The 14317-nt window shown below is 42.1% G+C and overlaps 1 protein-coding gene across 4 annotated transcripts in view; it reads right to left on the bottom strand.

Annotated features, from left to right (window-relative positions):
- Positions 1-14193, bottom strand: part of CIB2 (calcium and integrin binding family member 2) — a 43669-nt gene extending 29476 nt beyond the window's left edge. For 3 of the 4 annotated variants that reach the window (XR_003539042.2, XM_027712233.2, XM_027712231.2), the window contains exons 1-2: positions 10703-11462; positions 1178-1212 (exon numbers count right to left, since the gene is read on the bottom strand). Coding sequence is in view for 2 of the 4 variants with exons in the window: in XM_027712233.2 (XP_027568034.1) it covers positions 1178-1212; positions 10703-10753 (86 nt within the window). In the remaining 2 variants the exon portion in view is untranslated. Of the gene's footprint in view, positions 1-1177; positions 1213-10702; positions 11463-14140 lie in introns of those variants that run through there. The other variant, XM_027712236.2, reaches the window with a different exon arrangement.
- Between the last annotated feature and the right edge of the window lie 124 nt (positions 14194-14317).

Genomic DNA, 14317 nt, shown 5'->3' on the forward strand with positions numbered 1-14317 from the left:
GGCTCACTTTGAGGGCACCAGTACCTCTGCAGGAGCCAGCCTGCATTAAGCTGAGCTTATCTTTGGGCCGAGCTGCCCCCCGCTCCCTGCCCACACATCCTGACTCAGTCACACCCTGGGCCTTCATGAAAATGTTCTCCAGCCACAGGACTGGATTTTAAACTGTAACAACCATCAGAGGGACCTGGAGCAAAGGACATGCCCAGGCAGTGGTGCTGCAATGTCCCTCCTGCACAGGGGTCTCAGGTGCTGTGCACTGCTGAGGAGTGAGAGCATCACCTCTCCAGCACTAATGAGGACAGGCTATGCAAGGAATTAGCTGAAATACCACCTCTACTTTTCCAACAAAAAATAAAGCACCCCACTAGTTTTGCCTTGACAGAGCCACTGACCATGAGTGTTCCTGAACTCTACAGCAACACAGCAGAGGCAAGTAACATTTCTCTCAGAGATCATGTCTACTTCTGATCTCAAAGCTGTGCCCAATGTTTATGAAAACAAAGTTTCTCATGTCTGAGCAGCTTTTCAAATTTGAGAACCCGAAGCATTATGAGTTCCTAGGTCTAGATACATACCCCAGATTTATTCTCCCCCTCTACTAGGGCAAAAATCCTCGGGAAAAACAGCATGGGTAGTGACAGGACAGGATCTATGTCATACTTTCCCAGATCCTTAACCTGACTGGTCAGAAGATCAAGGATCCATGGCAAGAAGTCAGCATATACGTAGGCAGAAATAGCTTCAGTTTGGCTCAATCCATCCCTACTACAAAAGAAAACCCAAGGCCCTTTTACTGCAAACAGTGATCCCAAGCTTTGTGACTCTCTGTGGGGAAGTTGGCACTGAAACATTCTCAGTGCTCTGCAGTTTAAGCTCCACCAGTTCTTCCCACACTTCAGCCCATACCCTGACTGAAGGATGTGCCCTCAGGGTATGATTGAGCAGAAAAGCAGCAAGTCCTTTCCATGCAAAGTCACAGAAAACTCTGGGACCTTAAGCTACTCACCATCAGTCTCCTTGTAACAAATACACTTTATAAGTGCATCTTAAGTCCCATCCTACACTCATTCATTCATGCAAAATAACTGGCTTTATTTGGTTTCCTCACAAGTCAGATAAAAAGATTTAGTCCCTTCCATGAGAATCACGAAGGAGAAGTTTAATACAATTTACTCACCGGAGGATTTCCTTCCGAGTGAAGAACGTGCAATCCTGTTAAAAAACAAAAGGTGTCATTGTACTACAGAAATATTGAAAACAACTGCAAAGAACTCTTTTTCAAACTTTTGGGAGGAGACTCAGATCTGACAGAAAAACATTAAAGATGCCATTTGTGTATGATCTGCTTTTGACTCAGAAAGCAAAATATGCTGTAAAAGAACTAAAATATCCTAAGGACAAGCCTATCAGTAAAAAAAAAAAAATATTGCTAATGGGGAACTCCAGGAGAAAAAAAAAAACAGCTTGTTGAAATACTTCTCCAGTGTGGAATGACCAGATCGGAAACAAAATTAAATCCAAAAAGTGAGATACAGGCCAAAAATGTTCAATAAGTGGATCTCGAAAACTATAAACAACAGATGAAGAAAAATGTCTTCTAACTCGAAGTATTTCTCTCCTGGAGACAACTGGTTTAACAATAAAAGTTATGTAGTTATTTATTAGTTATTAAGCCCTTTTGCTAACAATTACTTTGCACTGTGGTCACTTTGGCAAAGGCTCCAAACTCCTGTTGTCAGGAATATGGATAAATGGACAGCCCCTGCTCTGAACAGCAGGAAAACTAATCAGCTCTCCCTGTGCTATCCCAGAATTTCAAATAACTTACTAAAATGTGACACAGAGCTCGCTGACCATGAAAGAAGAGCTTACAAGCATTCACTTGCATTCTAAATGTGGTGGAACTGAATTTACACTGGTTTCATTCACTTTTTGAACATCTATGTTATCCTAGAAAATTCATACACTTCACCAAAGAACATGTAAGCAGTGGAAGAGTTTGCATTTCATGCATTTCTAAATCAGTCACAAAACCAGTTACAATTGCAGGTGCTGTGAAGAGACATAAATAATCAGTCCCATCCCATTAACAGGAATATCCCCTAACCTCCACTATCTTATCTAATACATATTTAAGGGAAATTCTGCCCTGCATCCAAAACTAGGAACACTGCTGGCAATGAAATATTTGATAATCAGTTGACACCATCCTTCATAAATTCAGAGAGTATGCAACTTGTTTTAGAGGGAGCTCCTGAGGGTGTATATATAGGGAACAACCACCAAAATATTCTTCCTGATTATCCACCTCTCTCACAGGCCCATGTGAGTTCTCCCCCTTTAATGTGAACACATTTAGAATATATCATCTTTTAAAATCAGCAAGTGACAAAAGAAGAGTATCAGACTGGGAACTCAAGAGTATATATAACTAGGTTGACTCTCCTAATCCTGCTCTCCTGTCAGCTACTGGAAAAGCATTTCTTTCCCAAGCTGAGAATCATTCTGGCCAAACACCTGCTTCTTCCAAGGAGGGGAAAAGCAAGTGGTGCAGCAGCTGAGGCAGTTAAACAGCCTGTCTCGGGTGTCCGGGGGTGCTATCAGCCCTGCTTGGTATCAATTATTGAGTTTGCCTGCTCTCCTCCATCTAAAGTGGCAGGAGCAGCAGCTCTTCCTTCACGGATTGTGTAGCAGAATCCTGTTACCAGGCACAGGAGGAAGCACCTTGTGAGCGCTGACACTGATGGCACATTGTCTGGAACAGCACTAAGTGAGATCTGAGCCTGCTCGTTAAATCCTCCTTAATTCCAGCACAATCAACAGTCAAACTGTCACTTAAGGATGATTCATTTACTAAGAAAAGGCAGGTGTAATCTCACAAATAATTGCAATGCCCTCAGCAGCAATCATCCTGTAATTAGAGAGGCTGGAGGAAACAGCAGCCACTGTTACTTAACTAGCGAGCTGAAAGGGAGGGATATGCAAATGAAGACAAAGATTAAAAAGAAAAGTTACCCTTTACCTTGCAGAAATCATGCAAAAATGCTATTGGAAGACTTAAGAGGTCAGATCATAAACCAGTGTTGCTGACAGGGCACATATTTTACTTTAAGCTGAGTTGCCTCTTGTCATTGACAACAAACACTATTTTTTAATCAAGCAAAATTTTTACTAATATAAACTAAAACCCACTCACACTGAAAACCTTTATAGCAAAAGCAGTTGCAACCATCTGCATGACCACTGTTACTGACAGCAACATTCCCACTATTATGCCTGCCAATCACATGGAATTGGCAGGGATGAGGGGTGCCAAGAAAACCTCCCAGGGCTTCCCAGAGCACTCGCAGGGATCTTAAAGCTGCTCAGGGTCAGAGCCCCACAAATGAACTGGCCTGTACTTCTGATCCCTTTGGAAATGATTTACCACCCAGAGGCCTGGCTGGCATCAAGGGGCAAGTGGAAAAGCCACAGCTCCAAGTGATTCCCGCCGGGCGAGTCCAGCCATCCCTCTGCCTTCTCCCACTTCCTCATGTCTGCCTTCTCCTCCATGCAGACTTCTCAGGGGGGAGTAGAATAACTGCGTCAGAGAAGCCTGAAGGGAGGAACTAACGTGTTTGTATCACCCCAGCAATGATGGATGCATTTCCAGCTCAGATCGTTTCCTTTTAGATCCTTAGAATTGGCAGTGCTGGTACAAGAGAGGAAGGTGAAACAAATATCTATTGATACAAGAAAGGGGTACAAGACTGACTTTTTTTTTTCCTTTTTTTTTTTTTTGGAAGCACAGCCCTAAGTTGGATTAAAACCATGATGGAGCAAAGGTCTAAATAACATAATTACATTTCATAGTTGCTGGAACTAAAGCAATTTAATTCCAATTTAATTAAAGACTTTTGGCCAAAGAAACACGGAGGTGAATCATCCAATTTTCTCCTGGCTACTTCATTCATACAGAAAACACACAATGATGGACAATAAATAGTTAACATGCTCAATTCACTCTCTCATAAGGAAAGGTGAGGTGGGTCCTGGAAAGCATTTGTCATTTATGCACGGGAAAACTTTGGCTGGAAGGAAGATCAAAGCTACCATGGAATACATTTGCTATTTTGTGGACTGTATTTGAGTTTATTATGAACACAAAAAGCACCCTGTCTGTTCTGTTTGGACACTTAAGCCACTGGGAGTCCTGCTAGAAAAGAACAAACTAAATACTGAACAAAAAAACATTACCAGAGTTTTCGTAACTCTTATCAATTCAACATTTCTGGCAAGAATTGATCGCGAGAATCATTGCTTTTATTTCTAGTGCTATCCAGTGGCCTGACAGAGCCCTGCTAACAGCAGGCCCCTTGGGGGTTTTAGCTTGTTTAGAACAGAGGCTTTGCCTCGACAGGTCACTATTGCAGCCCCTGAGAACAAACCTGCTCCTTTTCCAAGAGCAACGGCCCCACTCGGTCTGTCCTCAGGCCCTAAATAATCAAGGGAATTGGAAGGCTGACATGGGATCACTGCTGCTTTCTTGGAGGTAAAATACCACTTAAACAAATCTGCAATTATCCACTCACCATCTTATGTCTAGCAAAGACAATAAAATCAAGCAAAGGGAACATTCCCCATTGATTTCTAGGAGATCGTTCACTTGTCTGATGGGACCTGATGCTCGGATTCAGCATTTGGGTGGCTTAAATGCTTCTCAAAATACTTTGCAGAGAGCAGAGGCAGATGGCTGGTGCATTTAGGTTCCAGGGGTAGCTCTGCTCATTGGCTCATGGTATTGGGACTTTCTGCAACATTGCTTGTAGGGAAGGGTTAACAGTCTCTGCTCTTACAAATGATTTTATACAACAGCAGAATGCACATGCTGTTAGCTTCATTCTTTTATTTCCTATGTCAGATGAAGGCAGGTTTAGGACAGAACAGACTGAAATAGGTGGCCTACTACCTTTTCCACCAGTCTGTAAAATTTTACTGCAAATTCCTAGGTCAGCTCTGCTTTATATTGAGTTCTACAGTGATTTGAACAAAAAACACTGAGAGAGAGAGAACTGTGCTGATACTGAACTTTCTGCCAGGTGTCCACACGCAGCACAACATGAGGAATGGCTCCAGGATCAGCTGTCCTGTGGGAGAGAATGCCAGCTCCTGAGGGCAGCTCGTGAATGGCAGCAGAGTGCAGTGAATGGAAGGGTTTCACCCCTTCAAAAGCACAAAGCACAGCTCTGAAATCAAACTGATCCCACAGGTACATGCACCACACTCCTCTACAGAAGGAAAAACTGGAGAAAGGAACAACAGAAGGAAAGAACAGAAGTGCTCAAACGTGCAAAGCTGCTGTGAAACAGTTCTTGCATCCACTGAATTTATTTCTCCTCTTGGACAATGCATATATATTCTGCCTCTTGTATGTATAGTTTCATAAGGGCAGGTTTACTCTGATCCTGCAACAGCTTCACTGGAAAGTTTTATAAATAAGGAAATAATATAAATCAGTCAAAAAATCACTCCAAATTAAAAAAAAAAACAAACAACAGCCTCAGACAAAAGCCAGGAAACTACAGATAATGGAAACCAATGGCTAACAGGACAGAGGAGATCCATAGAGCTGAGGGAGCAGCTCTTAAGAAATGCTAAGTAGTGAATGCTGCAGCATTTTAAAAGGTAATATTTCAAGCAAATTATTTCAGAGGCTTCGTTTTTAAAATCACCAGTGGTGTTCTGTTCTGTGCCAAAGCACACAATGTGTGTAAAATCATTTGATCAAAACACCATTAGAACATCATCTCCTGAAGCAATCCAAAAATCTGGTACTGGAGAGAAGCAAATGAACTTCCAGATGAGACCCACCATTAACCTCACTCTGGTAATGTTTTACAAAGGCAGTATTTCTGTTCTACGTGCCATACAACTAAGACTGGTATCGAGTTGGGCAAGACTTAGTCAGCAAGATATTTATGTATTTTCACCCCTGTGAGTGTATGAAGAGTTAACAGAACCGGTGAGTTAAAAATGCTGTTTGCATTGGAACATGGATGGAGATTTGACACACAGCTCATCCTTACTTGTCATCATACTTATTTTACAACCACAGCCAAAACAACCAAAACACCTCCTGAGTTTCAGGAGGGAAAAGCTGCAGCTTCAAGAACCAATTTATATATTCATACTGCAACATGGGAGTAAAATCAGTCAGACACTGGCCAGGACTGGGAAGAAGCAACTGCCAACAAATGTAATTTTGCTCAATCTATATAAGCACCAAATGGTAACATGAAACCAGAATCTGACTAAAGGATAACCTCAAAAAAACCTTGTGCCATTATTATGCTGCTTACATTTGCACAGGAACAGCAGTACTGTACCAAATGGAAAATACTTTTTACTCAAGATCTTGGAGAACCTGTGATGAATTTTCCAAGACCCTGAACAAATCAAGCATGGCTTTTAAATCAAAAGATAGCTCGATGACCTACTTTCACTTTACACATGGCATTTCTTGACAGATCATAACGTAACTTGTTTCATCTGGTTTTGCAGAATTCCCAGGAAATATAGCTGAATTCCACTTTGACTTCAGTTTTGATAAAAGGATAAAAGTTAGCTCTGTAATAGACAAATTCTTGTGTAAAAGGAGCAAGTAATTATTTCACAGTACTATATTTTATTGCAATATTGCCTTGAAGACTGCCAGGGTACATAAGTCTGTTTTGAGGCTGGATTAAATAATGCAGAGTAAATAATACCATTAATGAACAAAGTATAAATGCCTTGCAGTAAAACCGGCAACATGCCCTATACTATCTAGGTTCTGTTAGGACAAAAAAAAAACAAACAAGGAAGAAGCAAATTTGTATCAAATTCAGCTCAGTTACTGAAGTAACCCCAGAACAGGGAATGAGGTTGACTGAGCAGTTCATCCACAGCCCAAGCACAGTTTCTCTGCCTTTCCTACTCAGTGCAGCTGTTTCTCAGTGAGGAATGCAGTGCACCAAGGCAAAAAAAAGTGCCCCTGATGTTGCTTTATTGCACACCTGCATTTTCTGCTGCTTCAAGCACCTTTACACAGCATCACTCAAAAAGCCCTAAAATCCCCCTTCGTTTTCTTTTCTCAAAGAGACTTGACCTCCAAAATCTGTAGGCAGCTTTTAAAATGTTTTTAAAATGTTCTTTTATTGCAATGAAATGCATCTTTCTTGACTATCAATACTTGCCTTTTCCCTAACCAGACCCTGGTTAGATTTTGCATTTTGTGTATTAAAAAAAAAAACAACAAACCAAACCAAACCCAAAACCAAAATAAAACAAACAAACAAACAAACCCACCAAAACAAAAACCCCTCCATTACATTAACAACCAACCCCCCCCCAAAAACCCCAAAAAAACACAACCAGAAACCCAGGGCAGCCAAGTACTCTAAGGGCATAAGAATCAGAAATGTCCAGTAGAATTCATTTTCTTACAGGGCCAGGTTTTTAAATGAGGTGAATCTCCATGAGGAAACCAGTGCCAGCAAAAGCCTCACTTCCAAAACATTTCACTAATCTTATGAAAATTTAAAGATCTGCCAACTAGAACACTATTTTAATAACAAGTGATAGGATCTTAATAGCAGGTGATATGACAAGGTGTTAGGAGATTTACAGCTTTCCAGTCTTTCTTTGATCTGCCTCTACCTCTTTTGAATTAAAAAAAAAAAAAAAGAAAGCTGAAAGGTTCAATATTATAAAGTCCTATTACATGTCTCTTTTACAAACAGTTTCAACTGGTTACTCATCACCAGTCTTAATGAAGAGCACTCAAAAGACTTGTCCATTAAAAACACTGAGGTCATCCTGTGAGTGACCAGATTTCATTTAAATGTAAAGGTTCTGCTAAAAAGTGGCTCTACAATATGAGAGTTTACATGTAAAAAAAATGTATAATCAGGCATTTCACAAAGTTTTAGATAAATCTAATAAGGCTATTTTATTTCATTAATATCATATTCATGATCTGAGATTTATGTATGCTTGCTCTTCAAGCAGGTGATTTTTCTGCAGCTTCATCTTTACTCCCTAAAGCCAAAGTCACTTATACATGATTTTACCAAACTTTAAGCACGTGAACTTCTCACTTTTCCATCTCATAGTGTCTCCTCCAGAACAAGCACATAAAACATACTGAATTTTAAAAAAATTATAAAAATTTCCCTACTAAAGTAGTATTTAGGTGCTATGAGCTCAAAGCGATTTGTACTAAAAAAAGGCAGAAGCTACAACCAGACAAGGCACTGTCCAGAAATACGTTTAAATAAAGAAATTATAAAGTCTAACCATGAGTTAAGTGAGGTTTTGAACAGTCTTCCAATAGGAACTGTAGGGAAATAAAAGAAAACCCAAACCATATTTTATATAAAGGATTAAGCTGATTCTTTTGTTTCTGCCATACTGAGATATGAACACTGTACCCCTGGGTATTATTGCAAGGAGTACAGTACTAACTCAGAGACACACAAATTCACAAGAAATTGCCTAGTTCTCCTTTGGAAAAAAAAAAAAAAGATGACTCAATGGTCCATTTAAAAAGCAATCCCTTCCTGTACACTGGGGTACAGCTGTGCACACCAGACTGTTGCAGAGGGGCCCGTGGTACACAGTGTTTTACTTTGGTCCAGTGTTCAGAGGCCCTGGTAACTCAGCTGCTGGCTCAAGGCATGAAAACCTGCATTTAAAGAATTATAGAACCATTGCCTCATTCTCCCCTTTTCTGTTCTGAAGGAATTCCCCAAATGGGAACAGGGCAGGTAAGATGGCAAACTCTGAGTCCAAGTTCCATTTGTATGACACCAACTGCCCTCTCCCCCAGGATGCAGTGGAGGGACAGGAGCTCTCTGGGGGGGGGGGCTACAGAAGTCAGACCAGGATCTCTGGGTTTAAAAGATACAAGAGTGATGCAAAACTAATGGATCAGAGCAAATCACCACCAAAATTAGGTCCTTATCTGATTCTTCACAGCACGAGGCAAAGGTTCCTTCCTGACAAATCCTGCGGGTCAGTGATTGTCCTGAAACTCGTTATTTTATGGCACTCACCACACATAACAAGTGCTATTACTAGTCAAAAATTATCTAGCACTACACTAATGAACTAAAGTCTGCCTGTAACAGAGAAATCCCAAAGGTGACTCAATCCACCCGGCCCAACTCCTGCCAGGCTTCGAGATCAATTACCCGGCATTAGGAAAGGCAGGGGCTGCAAAACCCATTAGAGAGAGGCAATTTCTGCATGAAGAGCAGTGAATTAGGGATGACATTTCAGCTCTTGCATTTGCCAGTTTATGTCAAGAAGATAGCATTAATTCCATTTGGATTTTGTTTTGTTTCGCTGCAGTTGTGCTCTGTTCTGTGTTCACTTGCATTGTTAGCAGGATGACAGACGCTGGCGCTTTACAGATCTTTGATTTCCCTCTTGCCTCTCCAGCAGGGAGGGGAAAAAGCCTATTTGGATCTATTTGGACTACTAAGACCATTAACTTAGACTAATATATTACAGTGACAGACTGCTGGTGAGGGTGAGATGTGTGACAAAGTGGAAATTAAAGAAGGGCCATTTGCACGTTTCCTGCAATGACAAGGAAAAGGCGAGGTATTTATAAAAGCATTTAATTTATGCCTTATTTTCAACATGGGATAATGGTTCAAAGCATTTGAGCATCCACCCCTAGCCTGACTCTGTGGATAAACATTTACACCTATGAAAAGTCCATGTTAGCAGGAACTTGAGATAAAATTAGTAACTAAAATAATAGTTTCCACTTCAAGGGCTTGAATCAAAGATCCCAACAGTAAATCGTTATTATGACTGGACCTGCCCCTTGGTTATCATAAGATAAACTGAATCTTGACTTCCTGCACTATTAATTCTATGTTTGTCACTTTATGAAGAAGAACAGAGCCCTGTCTCCATCTCTTAGTAAGGAGTCAGCTGTGCACAACAGCCTCCTTTTTCAGCACACTTCTACTCCGTGCAGCACCTCACTGGATTGTCAGAAACTTGTTCAAGATGCTCATTGTGCAGAGAGCTGCCTGCAATCCATTTCAGGAAGATTTGCAGTGTGCTGAAACATGACTGGAAAGTGGGAATTATTTTTTACCCTATTAAAAAAAAAAAAAAATCAGTTGATGCAACGTGAGTAAATAGAGAAGTGCCGAGTTATCCCTGACATAAAATGCAACTCCACTTCTGTTCAGGTAAGAAACTGCCATCCAGGAGTGGATGCAAGCATAACAATCCCTGTTCTGGACTTACATTAAGCATATTTCTATGATTCATCCTTAGGAGAAGTGAATTTAGACAAGACCTCCTTTTTTTCCCTTTCCCCTCTATTGTCACCAAAGGCATCGGGGAGAGAAAGAGAGGTTATTGCTACACTTTGTCAAGCTCATCACAGTCTTTATCCTGCTTCCTAGTCCAGGCATTGAGGATGTGACTTTTCCTGGTATACAGAGAGGGAATTATACTATGTATATTTAACAACCCAGCCTTTGAATACCGTTACAGTTGCTGGAAGGAATAGTAGAACGTGTGCATGCAGGTTACAAAGGAAGTTTTCAATTATATTAGAAAAGAAAAACCATTCCTCAAACCAAACAAAAAACCGAATCAGAAACACATGAAGATTACTCCTTCCCATCTCCTAATGCAAACCGAGATATCTTACCTGGTAGGCATCTAGCTGTTCATCAGTAAATATCGTTTGCTTATTACCCATCTTAAATGAGGAATTCTTCCTCTCTGCAAATGCATCCCATTAGGAGCAGCTGGATTCCTCTGTATTGTAGGCATTTAGAGCACGTATACTCCGAGAGAGCGCCGAAAAAATCCCAGAGCCTGCATTGAACTGGTTGTGCCCGTCCCCGACCGGTGAGGAAGGACGCGGCACCGGGAAATCTTTGCAGAGGCTTGACTGGAGCGCGCCAGGAAGGAAGAGCGTGTGAAATCACGGGCAGGTGTCGTCCAAAGACAGCGATGCCACACTCCCCTTTTCCAGGTGCTTTTCTGAGAGGCACACGGAGCTTTTATAACCCCAAAGCCGAGCGGGCGGTGCTGGCGGAGAGCAGCTCCCTGGTGCCTCGGGGCTCACTCCGGGATTCCAGGACGCTCTTCCCGGCACCTCCAGGTTTGGGAGCTGCTCTGCGTCAGCCGGTGGCGCTCGGCAGCGCAGTCGTGCTGCACAGACAGCCACGGAGCAAACCTGGGCAGCGGGAAAGGCCCCGGCAGAGCACGGCTCCTGCGGCCGCTCTGCCCCAGAGCCCGGGAGAGCTGCCAAAGGCGCTCAGGGCTGCGGGGAGGCTCGCGGTGCCCGGAGCATCCCCGCCACATCCCCGCCTGCCACAGGAAATGCCCGCGTCTGCACCGCCAAACTCCCAGGGACAGTCAATGCGAGTACTCCTTCTCACAGTAAAAAATAAATAAATAAAAAAAAAAATCAAGATTAAAGCAGTTTAACAGACGCTAATCTGAGTCCTTAGGCTGAAGCAAGCACAGCTGGGAAGGAAAAAATACTACCGCAGCCTAAAGCAAAAGCACGGAGTGCCAGCAGAGGGCTCCCGGGATGGTGTTTTAGTTCACCACAACACTATTTCCGTGAAAATTAAAAAAATAAAGAGCATCTCTGAGAAGCAGCCAGACAAAATGAATAAACTCGGACAAAATTGTATTATCTGACATCTGCAGAAGGGTAAGCTCCTACAGCAACAGCAGGAGGAAGGCTGAGTGAGAAAGGATGGCAACAAGGAAGAAAGACCTGTTGTAAGTTCACTTTCCATTCATGCACAAAGGAACGGGAGAGGGTAAAACTAAAGTCTTTATTTACAGCTCTGTCGATGGTCATTATTTCCTCGTCAAGGAAGGTTAGCAAGGTTAATAAAACCACTCCCAAGAATTGCCTTGTGCTTTTCCCTACAGCTACTAATGATCCTGACCTGATAACCTGATAATTGGGTAATAGTTCACTTTACCTTGGCATATAACAACAAAGAACAAACATTTAACAGTAATACCAAAAGTAAATATATTGTATACATAGTAAAAATATCCTATGGAGTGTGTTGGATGTGTAGTAAAAACATTCTACAAAGTGCTGAACCACAGCCTGTTCTAAGAGAGGGCTTATTCAAATTATAGCATTTAGAATGCAGGTTTGAGTAGCTGCAAACCAGCACTGCCCTGAGCTACAGAACCACAGTGTATTACCATGGATGAGAATGTGTGCAACAAGGCTTATCAGGGATAAACAAACATCAGAATTGTAACAGTCAAAGAAATGGATTCTACCAATGACAGTTTGATGCTACTGCAGTGGATAAAAAAGTTGCTTTTCCAACACATGATGGATGGGAGGATGCTCAGACCCCATAAATGTGTCTGGAAGTGCTATCCTGTAAGAGAAGGCTTCCTGGGCCTGAGCCCTGCCTGAGGAAAGAATAAACAGCTTGAGAAAGAGGCAAAACTCATGTCCCTCAAACTGGTGCAAGTGCCAGCTGTCCCATTAAACTGCATTTGTTCTGATGAGCAGGAACTCTTTAGGAGAGTTTTTAATGCTAAAGAAAACAAACAAAAGAAAAGCTTGTGTGAAAACTTGTTGGGTTTATGATCTTACCTGTCTAGCTTAAAAAAATTCACTGTGTTAGAAGATGGAGGTTTCTGACTGCATTTCATTAAGCCTAATTTATCCATAATAAGTAAAAATGACCCTTTTTTTAAGGTGCTTTGCACAAGACAATGTCTTGCCTCAGGGACAAAATAATAATAAAAAAATAGTGGTTTCCTAAACAGACTAAATTCAATAGAATGAATTTCCTCATAGGGAGTCTCAATACAGTGATCACTAGGAAAGACTGTACTGATATCTCTACACATTTTTCTAGGCAAAATAAATACTGATGGGTTTATTACTGTGTTGTTCAGCCCTCCTCAGGACAGATCCAAACCAGACTCCGTCAATGGCTTAGTACTGCAACCTTATTATGGTGACACCCACGAGACACAGATCAAGAGGTCTCAAAAATATGTGTGAAAAATTTCTCCCCTCAATTTACAATCAAAGTGCAACCCCAGAACAGAAATGCAGATACAGTTAGAAATACAAGAACACAAGATGAATGTACTGATCAGCTGTGGAAAAGAAAGACGGCACAACAGAAGAGCCAATATTTGCAAAGTATACTCGAGCTTTGAAACCAAGAAACAATATTTCACATAAATATTTAGGACAGCTATCTGCAAGGCCAATTTGGATTTTAAAGACTAAAAGTGAAAATCAGCAGTAGTTACCAGAAGAAAATCAGTATCAAGAGACCTCTGCACACTTGCCCTACAGACATCAGAGTGGCAATTCTCAAATCAAAGCACTATCAAAACCAAGATAAAACATCAACAGAGGAAGAGGTGTGAGTACCTCTGGTGTCCTGTGATGAAAAAAAAAAAAAAAAGGCAAGTAACACCCAGAAAATGGAGGCTACAAATCTTGTCTATTGTCAAATATCAGTTCTGAGAACTTCCACTCACAAGTTCAGGACAAGAGGGAACTGAACACACAGTCTCAGTCCTTTGCTTTTAAACACAGCCAGGACTGAGCTGAGTAAATGAAAAGGCTGGAATTAATCTGACAACTATCACCAAAAACTCGTACAAAATTGTACTGAGACAACCCCCAAATTCTGATATTGCCAAAGTGAAAGAAAGGTAGGAAAAGCTTTTAAAAAGCTGTTCTTCCCAGAGGTCTGAGCTCGAACTGCCTTAGTTCTCGTTTGGTGCTTTACTCTCAGGAACACCCCAAGCTACGGAACCACCTCAGCCAGGAACAACCAGCACCTGTGACCCGGCTGGGGGATGTGGAGCAGCCTCGGCGCTGGGGCAGCGGGACTGGGGAGGGGGCACTGCAGCCCTGGCCCCCCACAGCCCCTCCTGGAACCGCCTTCGGAGAACGAGACAAGTGCCTCAGAAAGGAAGGCAAATACCAACCTCGAAGTGCCCCGATTTCAACAACTTTGGGGCTTAATACTTTAAAGTGCCTGGGTTTTGTTTTTCATCAGCTGCCACAAAACTCTGACACTCTTCTTTCTTAGCAACAACAGCTATTTTTCCAGTAAACTACCTGATTCTAGAAGCTGGGATTTTATAAAGGCTTCAGAAATGGAAAACCGGTTCTGTTTGTCGATGCCACAGCGGTGCCTCCTCAGACACCGCCACGGGGGCTCCCGCGGCCTCCGGCGGCACCGGCACCGCCCGCACGGCCGGGCTGCGGGGGAGCCCCGCGGGAGGGGGCTCGGGC

This window comes from Pipra filicauda, unplaced genomic scaffold (assembly GCF_003945595.2).
Source record: "Pipra filicauda isolate LSUMZ 115617 unplaced genomic scaffold, ASM394559v2 scaffold338_size783178_pilon, whole genome shotgun sequence".
Classification (NCBI taxonomy): Eukaryota; Metazoa; Chordata; class Aves; order Passeriformes; family Pipridae; genus Pipra; species Pipra filicauda.